This window comes from Cricetulus griseus, chromosome 2 (assembly GCF_003668045.3).
Source record: "Cricetulus griseus strain 17A/GY chromosome 2, alternate assembly CriGri-PICRH-1.0, whole genome shotgun sequence".
Lineage (NCBI taxonomy): Eukaryota > Metazoa > Chordata > Mammalia > Rodentia > Cricetidae > Cricetulus > Cricetulus griseus.
The window spans coordinates 398,152,591-398,170,759 of NC_048595.1; the positions used below are offsets into that span (position 1 = coordinate 398,152,591).

At 49.2% G+C, this 18,169-nt stretch overlaps 1 protein-coding gene across 2 annotated transcripts; it reads right to left on the minus strand.

Annotated features, from left to right (window-relative positions):
* Window positions 1-5,978: 5,978 nt before the first annotated feature.
* On the minus strand, window positions 5,979-16,490 carry LOC100752072 (keratin, type II cytoskeletal 72). Of its 2 annotated transcripts, XM_027396037.1 has the most exons (9): window positions 16,038-16,490; window positions 14,656-14,870; window positions 11,911-11,971; window positions 11,407-11,502; window positions 10,721-10,885; window positions 9,795-9,920; window positions 7,305-7,525; window positions 6,762-6,796; window positions 5,979-6,169 (listed from the first exon to the last, which is right to left on the minus strand). In XM_027396037.1, exons 1-9 carry the CDS (start codon window positions 16,488-16,490, stop codon window positions 5,979-5,981), a joined length of 1,563 nt encoding a protein of 520 aa, XP_027251838.1. The 2 variants fall into 2 exon arrangements, with proteins under 2 accessions (XP_027251838.1, XP_027251839.1); XM_027396038.1 differs by lacking the exon at window positions 9,795-9,920.
* Between the last annotated feature and the right edge of the window lie 1,679 nt (window positions 16,491-18,169).

Genomic DNA, 18,169 nt, shown 5'->3' on the forward strand with positions numbered 1-18,169 from the left:
TTGCAGAGTAAACAAACCTGGCTCTGCTGTGGGCTGTAATTAAGCCAAGTCATCACTAATGACATGCTCTCTATCTCCCACCATCCCTGTCCAAACAGGAAGGAGAAGTTCTGCCCCATCTCATCCCTAGGGAGATGCTGGAGTGGTGGGCCAGGCCTGTGGTGACACGTGCCTCAGATGTAGAGGGAATGGCCAGCCCCCTCTCTAGGTCAACACTATAATTGAGCCTGCCAGACCTGGAGATAGAATTGGAAAGGGGGTGGCCCTGGGTAGGGCCAAGGTACTGGGCACCAGATAATACAAGACAAGGTGGGAACTGGGGAGAAAACATAAAAGTAGGATATCAAGGAAAAACTAAGGGTTTTAGGGAGAGGGTTCTGAAAAAGCCTGCTCAGTGAGTAGCTGAGACTGAAGAAGGGGGCTGCACACCAAAGCTGGTGGCAGAATGTGAACCAAGCCTTCGGAATTCATAAACAGCCCAGTCAGGGACTGAAGGGACGGACAGTTCCCTGCTAACTTTGGGAAACCCCCTGTACCTGCACAGCAAGGGACCCAAGCCCCATCCCCACAGAAGGAAACTGGCCATAGAATTAGAGATTGGAGCGGATAGTGCTAGGGGGCGCTAGATGCTGGCCACTGAAACTCGGGGCCACAACATCAGCTCCTCCCACTGTAGCCTGGAAAATTCTACCCACCCTTCCAGGAGAAGGGAAAAGCAGATACCAGGGAACCAAGTCTTCACTTCCATGGTGATGGGGGCGGGGGGGGGGAGGCAAGGAGGCAAGTGGAGTTTTATGGCTGAGTTGTGCCACCCACTACGAGATCAGAAGAAGGATTGTAAAATGGGTCAGGAGGTAGCAGAGCTGAGGGAGAATGACACCCACCAGGGATCAAGAAGACTGGAAGTCAGAAACAGGTCTGGGGCACTCTAGTTTTCTGAAGAATGAAGAGCAGAGGGACAGTGTGGAGTAAGCCAAGGACGGTGCTTGGAGGAGCCAGGAGCCATGGGAAAGAACCTTCTGGGGGCTGGGGAGAATGCAGTGGGACCAGAGTGGAGCAAGGACTGGAATGACAATAGCCTGGTAGGCACTCCTTGCCTGGTAGGCGCACACTTGCCCAGGGCTTGCAAGGCACTCGTTACTGGATTCAGCACTTTGACCATTTGTAACTCATTTCACCCTCTCACCAGTCCTTTCTGTTTTTTCCAGTGTAAACATGAACAAACACACAAAAAGCAGGCAGACTGAGCTGCCCACGTCAGTCATTAGTAGCAAAAGAAACAAAAATGCCAGGAGTCAAATCCACCGATGGCTGGCTGCAGTGTGTCCTTCCACCTGAATGACACATCTGACTTTCATATTGCACTTGGTGCTTCATCTGTAGTTCCAGCTAGAAGGACCTGGGACCCCAGAGTTCTAGATCTAAAATCCCAATGCCTTGTGAGGATGAATGGTGGGAAGCGTGAAGAAGGGTTTGAGCCATGAGTCTCCTAAGGGAGGTCACTGGGTGTGGTGTGGTCACTTCACCAGGCAGGAGGACCCTTAGCCCTATGGTGGTGCTGGAAGTAACTGCCAAATAGGAGTATAAAGACAGACGGACAGCGCAAAATAATTGTCCTTCACTCAGTCATCACACTGCAGGTAGCTGAAGTGATTGAGTTCTGGGGACCTACAGAGTCTTTACAAAGCTCCCCCTCACAGCCTTCTACACCCCTACCAGGAAGCCTTCTGAGATCATCTATGTGCAGCTCTGCCATGCACTAACTATGCCTTGTCGGGACTCCTAAACCCAACTTCTCTGCTTTGAGAGACAGTTTCAAAGGTTGTCCTTGTAGCCAGGGCTGGGGCTTGTGTGGAGGAGGGAGTGTTGCTGAGTGACAGACCACCCACACTCCCAGGACCTCTGACACAGCACCAAGGTTCTCAGGCAACTGCTGATGAAAAGCTGCGTGAAAGAACGGCTAGCTACCAAAGGTGAGGAGGATCGGAAAGAGGGGGCTGCCTCCTTTCTCCTTCTGTGAGAGGAAAGGGAAAGAGGAGGAGGGGAGACAGGAGACAGGGCCCTGGCAGCTCAGAGTTTGGGACCAGTCTAGGCATGCCAGGGAGACTAGCAGCACCTCCTCTAAAGAGGCACTCTGCTGATCCAGGATGATCCCCAAGCTTCGTTGTAGTCTTTTCTCAGGGCTACAGTAGGCGCAGTACCGGGGGTTGATGGCAGAGGGCAGTGTGTGCACAGGTTAGAAATACCAGAAGGGTTTGCACCTCGATGGTTTGCACCTTGATGGGTGGGATGAATGCACTTGAGACAGATCCTAAGTTTCACAGCCTACAGTCGAGCTCCACCAGGTCCTGTTGCTGCCATACTCCTGGGACCTGAACCAACCAATACACATCTTACAAATACACACACACACACACACACACACACACACACACACACACACACACACACGTAAATATAGTCACGTGGACAGAATGTGCTGCTGTGTACCTGGAATCCCAGCATTCTGGGAGCAGAGACAGGAGGTTCATGGCAAATCAAAGGCCAGCTACATAGGGTGTTACAAGCTAGGCAGTGTCACTCAGCAAGACTCTCTCCAAACAAAGTTACCAACCAACCAGATCCTGCGATGACACACTGCATGTCCAGGTCAGCAAGCAGCAATCTATATGACAGGTCCCATAGAGGGATAACAAAGCTGAAAAGTTCCTGTCACTTTATGATGCTCAGCTATCATAGCACAGCGTAGGACCCGAGTGTTCATAGTAAGTATACACACCTACAGCACTGCCAGGTGTAAAAAGCTGTAGCTCACACACTTCCGAGCAGTAGCAATACTTGATAAGACAACAAATGGCTATGTTACTGGTTTCTGCGGGCGCTGCAGAGTGTGTGCCTACTGCTCACCAATTGTAGTACCCTAGAAGCAACTATGCACACCTTATGTAACACATCTCTTTGTGGTGTCAACTGGCCACATAATAAGGGTTGAGCTGCACTGCCCAGGTGGGTGTAAGCACACCCCCATGTTTACACAGTGATGCAATCACCTAGCAACACTTTTCTCTGAAGTGTGTCTTATTACACAATGCACAGCTGTGATCATAATAACAGTGAGGTGTCCTCCATGGCAAGCTCTCTGACAAGTAAGGCTGTGTTGGAACTAGGAGCACAGACTCCAGAACCTCACTGGGCTTCAATGCCCACCTATGTCCCTCCTTGATATGTATTCCTGGTGAGATATTTACCACCCTCCCCCAAATTCCAATACCTCCAGAGCTGGACAGTGTGACAATAGTTTTTTCATTATTAGCAATGACACATACCCATTTTCAGGAGAATTAATCACACTGCCAGGTAGAAAAATGCTCCAGCAGGGCTCAGATGAGTAACTGGCATACAGAAAGCAAAAGGCTAGTTAAGGTTAAGCCTGTTTTACAAGGGCACAATTTTGCACCAGGCCATAACTAGCAATTAAAAGGACCAGACTTCAAAGCCAGAATGCTAGGTCCAGAAGAACCATTAGCCTTTAAGTCTTTACTTTGTCTCTTTCCCAAGGACCACTTTAGAATCTGATGACATCAAAAGGCCCCAGTTTGTATAATAAATTATGTAACCTGTGTATATGTGGATATGTAAGAAACATAAACTTATTAACCTGAGTGTTTTATCACTTGTGTGCCAAGGCATTAAGACATTTGTGTTGTGTTGAGTTCTTTCTCCACAGTTACGAGGACTCCACTCAGTAGCACATTCCTGCAGAAAATGTATCCTGAGTTGAGCCACCAGAACAAGGGGGCACTGAGGGGTTGAGGAGTGGCAATTGTGAACTGCAGGGTAGGTTCAGGGGGTGTCACGGCTATACAGATACCTGTCTAGGCCCTGCTGCTCCCCGGTACTATGAGCAGATCACTCATTCCTCTGGGCTCCAACTTGCTCTCCTGAAGAGTGGGGCTGGAGACTTGTAGGGCCAGCAGCTAGAATGTTACTTCTCTTTTCATGCTATGTGGCTTGATGAGTTCTAATGAAGGGACTGAGCGCTGCAGGCACATGGGAGGGAATAGTGTTTCAGCATGGCTACAAAGGATGAGCAAACTTCTGATAAATGGGACATAGACAATGGCCCCTGGATGTGAAGATCCTGCCCTGCTAAGAGATAGGCTGATGGTCAAGGAAGGGTGGGACATACAGACTTTTCAACAAAGCTCATTCTTGAAAGACAGCTCTGACCGTGAGAACTGTGTTCAAATCAGTTGGCTGACCACCCGAGAAACAAGCATTCTTGCAGAAGAAGCACACATGCCTGTGAAGATTGCCCAAATCACTCACCTTCCTATGCCATGGTGACATGTTACACACTGCCTTGTTAGTTGCTGGGTTTTCCTGTCCCGGGTAGACTGTGAGCCCCACAGCTCTCTGCTTATGCTATTTGTTTTGGTATCCCCCATAAGCATAGGTTTCCTGCGTGTACTAGAAAAGGAAAGTGGGGCCGCTGTGGGGGGCAAGGAGGGGCCACTGTGGCAACCCTAGGCAGAGCAAGGGAGATTTCAGGGTGTTAGAGATACTGAGTGGCAAGCCTCACTAAAGTGCCAACCTCTGATGGTCCTGTGTCTCCACAGGGGAGGGGGGGGCTAATGTCAAACATCTCATATGTGACAACATGGGAGAGGTCGAGCCAGCCCTGCAGCCACATCAGTGATAAATTTCAGCTACTTAGCAGGCTCAGCTATCACCTGTTGCCTACCTGGCTGGAACCAGATGACAAAGAGCATGTGTGGTTGATGGCCTGGAGCAGAGCAAGAGTCAGACCCTCCAAAAAGTTAGGCCAATGTAAAGGTTGACATTTGGACAACACAAAGGGACATGTTTGGACATGTTTGTCCCCACCTAATTCAGGCTGAATTTAGATTCCACAGTGGGATCTTTGGAATTTGACTGAGTCATAGAAACACTGCCCCATGTTGGATTAATGGCTTTCCCTGGAGACTAGATTAGGACTCTCCAGAACAGGTTGTTAGTGGGCCCGACATCTTCCCTTGCTCACCCTTGAACACGGGCTCCCTCCACACATTCCCACTTCCCCTGTCTGCATCTTCACAATGCTGTGACCCAGCACAAGACTATCACCAGAAGATGGGAGAGAGGCTGATGCCATGCTCTCAGACCTCCAGAACTGTGATCCAAAATAAGGCCTGTTCTTTATAAATTACCTGTTGGAATACTTGACAGAAAGACCTTTGGGGTGTTATTTTGACTTATGGGTTGAGAGGGTTGCAGTCCACCAGACTTGCTCATGGCAGTGGAGCATATTGCAGACTCCTCAAATCATGTCTGAAGGAGAAGAGAGTAGGCTGGTGCCTAGGGTGGGTATAACCTTCAAGACCTACTCCTAGTGACCTACCTTCACCAACCAGGCACCATCTCCTAAAGGCTCTACAGACCTCAAAACAACGCCACAAGCTGGGGGCTAAGTTGTTCACAGCATGAGCTTATGGGGTGACATTCCCAGTTCAAACCATCATACCCAATCTCAAGTATTTCATTATAGCAACATAAAATAGACTAGGATGATGTCATCAGTCAATCATTTATTGCAGGAGAAGCAGAGAACTAGACAGAATCCCCATCAGAGGACAAAGAGGGACGATCCCTTGATGGTGAAGGCTGAAGAAGACACAGAACAAAGAGACTTGCAGTTGGCTGCAGGGAAACATCTTGGGTCTGTGCTTCATCTCTGCATGTGAGTCAGCCACCCAGTGAAAAGTGAGTGGGAGAGAGGTCACTGAGAGAGCCCATGGCTGGCCTTCCTGCACCAGACGGTTCCCTGCACTGAGGAAAACAGGGCTGGGAGAACAGGTTGGGACTTCAGTGATAGAGAAAACATTTCCCGACTTGGAAAGGGACCCAAGGAAAAAGAACAGGCAGAGAAGGAGGCCCACAGCCTTCTGCTCAGAGCACCACCACCACCTGTCTGTCTGTCAACGGGAGGACTTTTTGGTGGAACAGCTGCTGCCTGAGGTTTTGGCCGGGGAATCCTTGAGCTCACTGCCACAGCTGCCTTTGGTCTTGACCTCCAGGGCCAGAGGTCTGTAGTTGTAACTGCTCGAGGAACCAAAGTCCACATTGAAGCCAGAACCTCCTGGTCCCGCATTGGTATTGCTAATGACAGCTGGGAAGAACAACAGAAAACCCCAGCCCCAGTTAGCAGTTAGTCTACACCTTCATGGGCACCATGGCCACTCCCTTAGCTTGGGTGCTCTCTCTCTCTCTCTCTCTCTCTCTCTCTCTCTCTCTCTCTCTCTCTCTCTCTCTCCTTACTGAGATACCTTTGTGGGCACTCATCATATCTATGGCTTCATTTTTACCTGCACTTAATCCCAAATATTCAACCTTTTTTGCAAGTGGTCTGAGTCTATATATCAGTAGACAACGCTAAAGTCCTAAAAGGGAAGTATGCTAATGGGTGGCCGTGCTGTTCTGACCTAGACAGGAGGAGTGCTTCCACCAAGCGTCATTTGAAGCACACAGCTGGAACATGCGCTGTTGAGAATCATTGGATTGTTTTCCTTTCATATTTCAACATAATATTATTCTCCAGCCATTGCTTCTCTTGTCGTTGAAGCCAGACCCCTCTTTCTATCCTTAACTTCATGCTCATTCCCACTCCCCTGTGATCCCAATTTCTCCTTTGTGCCATGGAATCAGAGATACCTAGGCCCCTGAGAAGGTGGGAAGGACAGACCAGGACATGTGGTACTTACAAATGCTCACAGCATGTGAGTAGTCTCCATTCATCCTACAGAGAGAGAACAAACAGGTAAATCACCTCACAACCACCCCATGTACTCACAGAGTCACTCCCATCAGAGTAAACCCCAACCCCAGCCCAGACTCATTCCTGAGCCATCTCTGAAGAGAATTCTGCTGTAGGGAGCCGCTCTCCACGGTTACTCTCTGTTGTGACAGTAAGAGGAAGGACCCCACATCTTCACTGAGCCTCAGGCTTTACCACAGTGACTTTGAACTTAGATGGCTCTGGGAGTTCTTGCCCCTCTCCCATCCAAGAACCATGAAGAGTCAGGAGACACTCTAATATTGGTGGCATTGATACTTGCTTTCCCACTGCCTTTTAGGGATTTTACAAGTCGGTCCTTCTTGCTATCTAATTTGTGTCTTTCCTACCATAAGATAAACACATTTGTTGTGTGGTTTCACATCTATAGAACCCAAACAGAGCCCAATTGTCTTTGACCTTCCTATTAAAGCTGAGAGAAAACTTCCTTCCAGGTGGGTGCTGCTCATACCTGCTCTCCTCACTCTCCAGCAGCTTCCGGTAGGTGGCAATCTCCATATCCAGGGCTAACTTGACATTCATGAGCTCCTGGTGTTCACGCATCATCCGGGCTAGCTCCTCCTTGGCCTGCTGCAGGGCACCCTCCAGCTGGTCCAGCTTGGCTCGGGCATCCTTGAGGGCACAGTCACCTCTCTGCTCAGCGTCAGCAATGGCTGTCTCCAGGTTGGAGCACTGAGGAACAGACAGATTCAGCACTTTGGATCTGAAGTCCTGCTCAGCCCTCTCTAGTGATGCCAACTGAGAACAAATGCTTTGGGATCCCACTGGATGGTCACTGGAGGTGAGCCTATGTTTTCCCTGACTCCAGGCACCATCCACCTCACCCCTCCACCATCACCACCACCCACGCCTCAGCCTCTAAAGGTAGATGTCTTTCTCTGAGTGGAGACAGAGGGGCATAGAGAAGATGGGCTACCTGGGTATGTGCCCTTAGCCCTGCTCCACTTGAAACAAACTATCAGCTGTCAGATTCTAAAGACAGCCTGGATAAAAGTCCCCCTGTGTCTAGAGTTCAGCAGTTCTACACAGCACAAGCTGTCTTGAGAGTGCCCATAAATCCTGAGGAGGAAATGGTAGCTAATAAATCATTATTAGTAAAGATATCTGTCTAATAAACCCACCACAGTTTCGTCTGCTGCACCCATCCTGCAGCAAAGCATTTGAAGAGGCAAGAACAGGCTTCCAAGACACCTTTGCAGGACTAGTGGGGCTTTGTGGGTGGCAAACACCTTCAGTTAGGAATCTTGCAACCGGTCAGGGGGCTGGGGTTGTGTGTTCACACGTGTAAGGACTCTGGGGGATTCTTGAGTCTTTTAGTTTGAGGGTGTTTTGGTCATTCCTCTAAGGCTTTGGTAGGGTCTAAACTTCAGCCTATTCTTTTTGGGGTGACCCTTTCCTATAGAAGTTTGCTTCGTAATGATTGGTCTGGAATCCAAATGGATTTCTAGATTTTTCCTCAGCTGTCACCACCTCCTATAAGCAGCCCCCAGATCTGCCAATACCCACAGAATTATGACTGAGTCCCTCATAGCCAGGAGGAGACTCCCAGGACCAAGCTGCCTGACCATAGGAAATCATGCCTCATCCTCAGAACCTAGTCATGACATGACTGTAATCAAACTGTACTCTGCTCTTCACTGACCAAGTTTCACAGGGTAAACCGGGGAGTTCCAAAAACTTGGATCTTATGAATTTTCTGAATTGGAAGGACATGAGATTTGCACATTCTTTCAAACATCACAAACACCAATACCCTCAAATGTGACACAGTGGGCTTCTTCCTTGGTGGAAGGGAAGATACAGGGAGATAAGCCCCTTGGCTAGGAGTCTCAGAGGATACAACATGAAATGAATATCACAAGGGACCCCCACATGTTCCCCACAGAGACATCTTCCCTGACAGCCAGAACACAGTGGTATTCTGATCTAAAAGTGTGACAGTAAGAAGAATGATCCCACATCCTCACAGAGGATTTGCCACAGTGACTTTGTACTTGGATGGCCCATGAAGACTTGCCCAATTGTGAGCATACAGCAATGTATCAAGTAAGCGCCAATCTATTACTGAAAGTCCCTGGAATATTGCATTTTTTCATTCATGTCTATCAGTCTTAGATAAACAAAAAAAATCATAAGTTCTTATTTTATCCTGGGATCATAAACCCAACGAACATAGGAATAGTGGTGTGTGTGTGTGTGTGTGTGTGTGTGTGTGTGTGTGTGTGTGTGTGTTCACACTCATGTGCAGAGTGAAGAGGTGGGGGGTTAAGAGGACAAGAAAGAGGTGGGCATTTGACCTGCCTGAGAAGCTGAGGCTCTCAAATGCTTGCACTGGTTTCCATATGCCGCAAAATGATGGCTTCTAAATCGCAGGTGTAGCACCAGTGAGATTTCCATCAAATGCTCCCAGAGAGGAGGATGCTGGGAGCAGTTCCCACCTCACCACACCATGAGGAAGGCTACAGCCATGCAGGGCTCTGGGCTAAGGCTAGGGCAGAAGGCTGCTGCTTCCCTGTTCTCTCTAGAGCTGAGCACAAGTTCCACTTCCTCCAACAATACTGAAACCCAAGAGTGTCACTCTTGACCTACCACAGCCACTGCCTGGCTGAGGAGGTGACCACCATCTCCCTACTGAATGGTGTTGTCTGCTCCAAGCCACCCTTGCCTGTTGTTCCAGATAGGCAGGCCCCTCCCTCTACCAGAGACAGCGCTTTCTCCTTGACTTCTCCTCTCCCTCGGCCCTTCGTCCTGGGGGGAATCTCACCTCCTCATAGAGCTTCCCTCGAATCCTCACTCGACTCTAGTCCCACTGGACCCCACAGCACTTACAGCATGAGCTGTGTGTGTATGCTCTACCCTTCCACATAACCCAGTCCGTCCTGCCTGATGACAGTGGTCTCTCCAAGATTGGAGCTGAGCAAACCCATTGCATAAAACCCACCTGTTTCTTCACGTTCCCTATCTCTGAGTGGATCCTCTGGATCAACCTGTTGATCTCTGTGATCTCGGTCTTGGTGAGTTTGAGGTCATCTCCGTGCTGGCCTACTGTGGCCTGAAGCTCCTGGATCTGAGGTTGGATCAGAAGTGAGGAGGGCAAGGTGGTTAAAGACTTGTCAGTTTAGGAGCACTCAGTACAAAGTGGGGTGCTCAATACAGAAGGAGTGCTCTTCAACATGGGATGGGGTGCTCAGCACAAGGAGAGTGCTCCTTAGCATGGAGGGGGTGCTCCGCACAAGGGGAGTGTTCCTCAGCATAGGGTGGGATACTCAGCATGGAGGGGAGTGCTTCTCAATTGGAGAGGGTGCTCAGAATGAGGGGAGTGCTCCTCAGCGAGGAGGGGGGTGCTCAGTGCCTGTGGTCTCCTTGATGGGGCAGCATAAGGACCAGGCAAGGAGGGAAGGCAGGAGTGGAAGAGCAGTAACTCCTTCTTCTGTAGAGCAAGGTCCTGCTCTAGCTCAGCAGGGCCCTTGGGTTCTTAAACACAAGCTTGCTGCAGCTTGAACTTTCTGTCCTCATTTCACCAAAGTTACAAACAAGAAGAAAAGCTGAGGGGTGTAGATTACTCACTGACTTATGAGGGCTGTAGCTGGCATGGCCTCATCTGTCACCCAGGGCCACAGTGAGGGAAGGGCTAACCCTGTATTTATCCCTAAGGCATGCTAAGACTGGCTGGCCTCCTGGGCTACCGGGAGGCATGCCTATGAGGCCCAATTCCAAAATAAAAGGGATCTCAACTAAGCCCATACATATATCCAAGCCCACAAGTGCATGCACACACACACACACACACACACACACACACACACACACACACACACACAAAATGGCTGTGCTCGGAGCTCTCTGCACACTGCACACAAGGCTCACCTTACACTGGTACATGTTCTCTGTCTCAGTCTTGCTCTTCACAGCAATCTCCTCATACTGGGCTCGGACCTCAGTGAGGATGCTGTCCAGGTCCAGCTGCCGGTTGTTGTCCATGGACAGGACGACAGATGTGTCGCTGATATGAGACTGCATCTGAGCGATCTCCTGGTGGCCATGGGGGATGTTAGGAAGCATCCCCATGAGGACCCTCCCTTGCCACATCCTCACCCGCCTCAGTGGGGAGGGAGTGAGTGAGGCTGGCTGCCTTCAACTTCAGTCCCAATGACTGGCACCTTGTTTGCATTCTACTTGCACTCAGGTCCCCCTACCCTTCTTCAAAGACAGCAATGCTAACCACGTCAAAACTTCAGATGGCACTCAAATGCCTCAAGGGAGTCACCTGCCACCATTCCCTTCCCAGACCTCTTCTCTCCAGAGACATTCCCTGAAGGCCTAGGCAGGGTTCACAGGCCTTCCTCTGCTCTCCCAAAGTTCCTTCACATGCTGTTAGCCCTGCCAAGCCTGGAGGACAGGGACCATGATGGTTGCCATCGTGGTCTCCTTAAAGCTAAACCTGACTCTGCCAGCCCTCAGTATGGTAGTGAATGTCAGCTGCGCCAGGACAAAAGGCTTTTCCCTTTTAACCCTAGCAGCAGCTTCCTGAGAGAGGCCAGTGACGTCCTTACCCCTTCATAGAGGACCTTGAAGAATTTTATGTCGTTGGTCAAGGAGTCCACCTTGGCCTGGAGATCCACCTTGTTCATGTAAGCAGCGTCCACATCCTGGGAGCACATATGATGGTCAGGCTGCCCTCCCTCACCTGCCCAGCCTGCCCTCCCTCACCTGCCCAGCCTGCCCTGGTTGCCACCCTTGCCATTTGGAGCAGAGGCTCTTTAACTCTTCATTCCCTTCACCTTGTGCTTCAAGAATGGCCCAGTCCCTAAACAGAAACTAACTCGTGTGAATTCAATGGCCACAGCAGAAATGCAGCAGGACACCCTGGATCTAAGCAGGATGCCAGGTTTGCAAGTTCTAGAAGCAGCAAGCACCCAGGGGCCTCCCCTTAGCAGAAGGATCTGAGAAGTTAGAATCCCTAAAAACTGAGCTGCCCAAAGGGTCCCTATGCACATCACTGTGACAGATCGTTGGAAAGGCTCTCTCTTCCTATGGCAACTGCACCCTAACCTCACCTTCTTCAGCACCACAAATTCATTCTCAGCAGCAGTACGTCTATTAATCTCCACCTCGTACCTGTTAGAGAAAACAGCATTGCCATTGGGACAGTTCAACTCTGCAGACTTCCACCTCTGCATGGCTGGGGGGGGGGTTATTTACCCCAGGGCAAACAGCCTTCCCCAAGGAGGAACACTGCTTGGGTTTGTTTGTTTGTTTTGTTTGTTTGTTTGTGAGTTGGGTTTGTTTGTTTTGTTTTGTTTTTCTAGTTCCTTAGTCCATATAGAGTCTGCCCTGACATGATTTGTCTGAGACAACACTGGGTTGGGGACACGAGTATCCACTGCACTTCCCCTTTACAAGTGGCCTCTTCCATGTTCCAGGAGAAAGGTTCAGCCACCCCACCCTCATTAATGTGATGTGATGCCCACTTCACCAAGCACTACTCTCGCTTTGAAACTATGTTACCCCAGTTTCAGACTTCCATTTCAGGTGAAGCAAGGTCTTAGAAAACAGTATTTGGATGAGCCCAGGATGTTTTCCATTTGGATATATTATAGATTGAGAAAGTAGTATTATTGACATTTTTGTTTTAAAAGTTCAAAATGGTAAAATTTTGTTATACATATTATACTGCATTAGAAGGATGGGATCTAATGCTAGAAAATTGCTCCTTCTATATGCTTAAATATAAGTAGTACTTTGCAGCCCTTTATGCATCCCTAAGGGACATCACTGGCAGCAAAATGAGTTAGAAACCTGAATTATTTAAGATATAACTGGGGGCTGGGGCTGTAGCCCAGTGGTTTGATTTCTAATATAACTAAATAAATAAACAACTGACAAATTAAGTAAATATGCCTGGGTTGTTTTCTGAGACTGCCCTGTTTTTCTAATTGGATCAACACAAAGAAAACAGTTCATCCCAGCTTTCAAGTCTAGCTCAGCATATAACTAAAAGTTTTCAGATGGTATTATATAACAAATGTTCAGACTCACGCTAGTCTTTATCTCATCTTATAAATATCTAATGACATCTGCTGCCTGGAGATAAAAAAAAAAAACTAATGAATATGTTAGCTTCCAGACTGATTAGATCTTAGTATTTTGTATCTATTTTGTAAGATAGTAGAAAACATTCAATCAAGAAGACTGTCAGAAAACAAAGACAATAGTTAACAAAGGGTTTTGCATTATTTACTTCTAGAGACCATACATTCAACACATGAATTTGCCTGTTTAAAGGTAACAATTTTAAACAATCATAATAAATAAGAATTTGTTTTTCTCATTGTTGTAAGCCAAAGAACATGCTAAAGGTTTCATCATCTCATTTGTTTACCATAACAGCTCTTTTTTATTTTTCCTTCTTTTTTGCTTGTTTGTTTTGGTTTTTTAAGACAGGGTTTTTCTTTGTACTCCTAGGTGCCATTGAACTCACTGTGCAGACCAGGTTGCCCTCAAACTCACAGAGATCCTCCTACCTCTGCCTCCCCAGTGCTGGGATTAGAGGTGTGTGCCACCACACCAAGCTCCACAACACTAATAAAATCCATTGTTATTTTAGGGGGTCTATTCTGTTGCCCTGATTTTGTATTGAGATCACAAAGTTAACTAATAGTGAAGCTGAAATTCACATTCAGGACTCTGGGCATTGGTATGGGGCAGAGGACACATGCCCTGTGCCGAACTTTGAGCTTCTAAGAGCTCTCCATACACTGCTGTTTGCCATTCTCCTCTCAGAAGCTCTTTCAGGTATAGAAACAGCCATCAGCGTTTGATGTTACAGGGACTGCAATAATGTTGCAGTTCACAGAGGGCTGAGAGGCCCAGGTAAAGCCGCCCAGCGAGAAGCAATTCAGGAACTTCAGGTCTTTACCCCACAGAAGGGCCGGAGTCAGCACTGCCTCTGCCCTGGATCTCTGGACTGTGCCCTCTGTTCCTCTTCTGCAGGCTCGGCTCACATCTCCAAGACCCAGCCCCATCCGGATCCATTGATTTCAGTTATCCTGTACTCCCTGTGACCGTTTGAATGTATTCTTGCAAGCCTGTGCTCATAGTCTCTCTATAGTCAGGGCAATCGCCAGTTCTGTTAGGGTCTCTATGCAGAGCTCAGGCCAGGCTTCTGGCTAAGAGGACTACAGAATAGAGTGGTCAGGTCTTTTAGATGTGGAACTAGAGAAATGTGTCAGCACTGCCCGTCTCAACACTTTGGAATCATGGCCACTGTCCCTACAAACCTGGCTCCTAGAAGCAAACTTTTCAAAACCAGGTTCATGTCCCTCTGACCTCTCCCTCCTTGCTCCAATCTGGTTTCAAGGACATTCTCAACATTTCCCTTAAAGATGACATTCCACAGGGTATGTACCCACTTCAAGAACTAAGTTTTAAATTTTAGTTTATTTAGTTTTAAATTTTGTTCCAGGTTTGGTGAGGTGTCTGTCTTTTGGGGAAACTGCCATAGAAAACCTTACTTAAGGGAAACCACAAAACCATTTGGGCTAAACAGAGTTTTAGTGAGTGCTCTTTGCCCTACTCTTCCATTCCCAGGGCCAGAAATGGAACAAATTTCCTGGGCAATGCGGATGAGCATTCTGGGTAGACCCGCCATCTTTCCAACCCCATTCTACCTAGGTGTCTCTTCCTGTGGGATATGAAAGAAATATCCAGGGTCTCAACAAAGGAGCTAAAGCAAACTGCTAGCCTGATGGGGAGCCATCTGCAGCCACTCTCCAGGGAAGGCTTCTCTGCCTCCCACTCACCTCTTCTTGCAGTCTTCCACTACTTCCCGCATGTTCCTCAGCTCTGAGTCCAGCCTCACCCTGTCGCCGGACAGAATCTCCAGCTGTTTCTGCAGATTGCTTATATAGCTCTCGTGAATGGGCTCCAGGCTCCTCTTGCAGTTGTTCAGGTCCAGCTGCTGCAGCAGCTCCCACTTGGTCTCCAGCACCTGGTTCTGCTGCTCCAGGAAGCGCACCTAGAACCCAAAGGCAGCCATGGCCCACAGTTCCCCCACACTATTGCTTTTCAAGAGTGGGACAGAGGAAACAATGGTTTATCTGAGGGCATCTTCATCAGGGAGCGCATGGTATCTGAAACTTCAAGTGAGGACAGCATCTACAAGAACGCTAGAGCCAAGCTTGAGCAATGGTGTCATCTGCCTGGAGAGTTGCCATGTGACTGTTTCAGCTTCTCTTGTTAAAGATGCTGAGAATTGGGGGGTAGGGGAGAAACTGGGCATTCGCGGGGGGGGGGGGCAATGCTTCCTTTCTCTTGGAGCTTGGATGCCATTGGTTGGTTTTTCAGTTTGTTCAAAGCCAGTTCTCACATACTTCAGGATTCCTCCCATTTCCTCTGCTGCTCACCAGCCTTTCCCTCCTACCTGACTCTGAGCTTAGGGAGAGAAGGAAAACAGGCCTGAGTAGAGTTAAGAGAGGAAAAAATGCATCGACTGTTCCACCAATGTGAGCTTATTCTCATCATTCCAGCCTTTGATTCCTTCATGTAAAAGCCAGAACAGAGGCAGAGGTTTCGAGTTGGTAAGAGTTAATGGGGCCACCCAGGAATACAGCAATCTCTCCATCAGTGCCAGCTGTCATTATTATGTTCCTAACACCTTCATGGCCAAGACCTCTTTTAGGGGTCCGGGTGAGAGAAAACCATTTGTTGTCCCTTTCCCATTCACTGGGATCCCTGCCTCTGATCCCCAACAAAGACACTTTCCTGGTTATCCCGTTGCTGAACAATTTGGTATGCCTTCCCTGCAAATGTCCCTAAGCCTGATTTGAATTTCCTGGTCCCTTTCCCCTGTCCTGAAATCTGCCCTCCCTCCTTTTGCCTAATGACATTCCCTGGCCTTTGTGCCTCTAGTGCCCCTGTTCTGGATGTGGGTCTAACCCTGGAAGCCCTCCTAGGACTCATGCTACAGGTGTCTCGTCCCACATGGAAGGATGAGATTCCCCTTCACTGGTTGAGTGTGCCAGGCACTGTCCTAAGCACACTGAACCCTTGGTCCCAGTGACTCCTCCATGGGGTTAGATACGGGCGGAAAGGAGGCTCGGTCCAGTTCTCACTCATCATCAGCAGAGAGAATGCGCTGCACCTTGTGGCACTTTCCAGTGCAATGCAGGGCTAGCAGACCCACCTTGTCGATGAAGCAGGCGAATTTGTTATTCAGAGCCTTGATCTGCTCCCGCTCCTGAGCGCGCACCTTCTGGATCTCCGGGTCCAACTCCAAATTGAGTGGGGCCAGGAGGCTCTTGTTGACGATGACCTGGGGGATGCCGCCGGGCGGGCACACGGATGGGCACGTGGGCCCCAGTCCTGCGCTGCCGAAAATGGTGCCCACGAAGCCCCCGGGACGCCCACTGCTCGCCCCTCCGTGGCCCAGCGCGAAGCCACCGCTCCGCCCCGCGGAGCTCAACGCCAGCCGCCGGCCGCCCCCCATGCAGAACAGGCTCCTGCTGCCAAATGCCGCACCCTTGACCCCAGCACGGACTGAGGCATGGCTGCCGCTGAACCGGCCCGAGATGACAGCAGAGCAGCCACTGAAACCCAGGCGCTCCGCACCGGGGTAGAGGGTCAACTGGCGGCTCATGGCTGGAGGTGGGCAAGGACCGGCAGAGCGGCAGCAGGCAGGCCTTGGGGCACAGAGGCAGCTACACTTCTGGCCCAGCTCGCCCCTTAAATAGTCCTGCTTGCGCTGGCAGGATGGAGTCAGCTAATTTGTATGTTGGAAACCCCTTTTGGGTCACTGGAGGGGAACCTTTGGGGTCCTTCATTTAGGAAATTACCATTCACTTGCAAAGATTTCTGACTCTTCCACTTTACCTGTCCATGAATCCCCTATAAAATGGCCTGGAACCCTGAATTTCCCGTGATCATCTCTAGCATTATAATAATTTCGCCACCTTATCTCCATAGGTGATATCTTCCCTCCAATTATATAAGTCATCACTACCACGATGTTAGTAGAAAATCCAGTGGATCTGGCTTGTGGTAGGCTGGGGGAGAGGGCACCAAGTGGAGTAGACATCCTGGTTGTTTCTGCTTCAGGAACTTCCCATATGATTGACAGCCCAACTGGGATTATCTCTTCCCTCCCCGACTTCCAGGACTCGGAGCAGGCCTTGGTACCAGGAACATTGGGGGTTACTTTAGAAGAAACAGACCCCGCTCTTAGTTATGCCTCAGAGACTGCGCTCCCCTTGGGGCATCCTGGGGTGCTCAGGCAGTCCCTGGGGGCAACTGACATGGCCTCCAGTGAGTCCATCAGAAGGCATAATGACAGCCAAGGTGTTTGCCCACGTTGTACAGTGTGATGTGGTTATTGGGAGTGGTGAAGATGGCGGCGCCAGGCAAAGATGGACAGATAGAGAAATCTGAGGTGAGGTGTCCCCGTGGGGAAGAATTGGGCTCTCTGTGTTACCAGAGGAGCGGCCGGGGTCAAACGGGACCTTAAAAAACTCCAAGCTGTGCTTTTCAACATTTTATTATTTCAGTTGCACCCCATTAAAGTTTTGGCTGCCCCTCCCCCAATAAGAACAAGTGTTTATCAGGTCTAGCCATTAAGAACGGAAATACAGGGACAATGTTTAAAGGGGGATAATACTTCTGGAACACTAGCTTACACAAGCAGCCTTCGTGGTCATCTTTTTCTAAAAACTAAGACTCAGAGACATCTGAGACCCTCAGAGACCCTCTTCGACCAGGTCTCCCCTTCCCCAGACAGGGAACAGGTAAGATGGCCTTTTCTTGCCTTCCCCTGAGGGCTCCACTGCTGGATGAATCAGGAACTCTCCACCCCTGTGCTACCATTATTACAGATGGTGGAGAGACACAGTGACACATGTGGCTTCAGAGACATCTGATGTGTGGGGACGTGGGAAGATCAAAGGTGGCTGGGGGGGGGCGTCTGGCAGCTGCCTCTGATAGCAGGTTGCTGTGTCACCTCAGGCCCTGGAAGCCACCTGTACCATTCGCTTTTTGATTGAATTGCCCCTAGAGGTAGGTGGACAGAGGAAGGAGTGTCTTCCTTCAAAACCAGAGGTCAACAACAAAAGATTAATGAAGTCATTCTGGAAGGAGACTTGTAAGCGGGCTGTTTTAAACCGGCTCCCCTTTGCCCTGGAACACCCTTTCTTGAGAAATTAATAAGAAAGGTATCAGGGTGGAGGTTTTTAGGCTTATAAAAAAGTTAGGCAGATAGACTTGCTAGTGCAAAACTTGCTAGTCTATGAACACATTTAGTGAAAGGATTTTCGAGACAATGAGAAG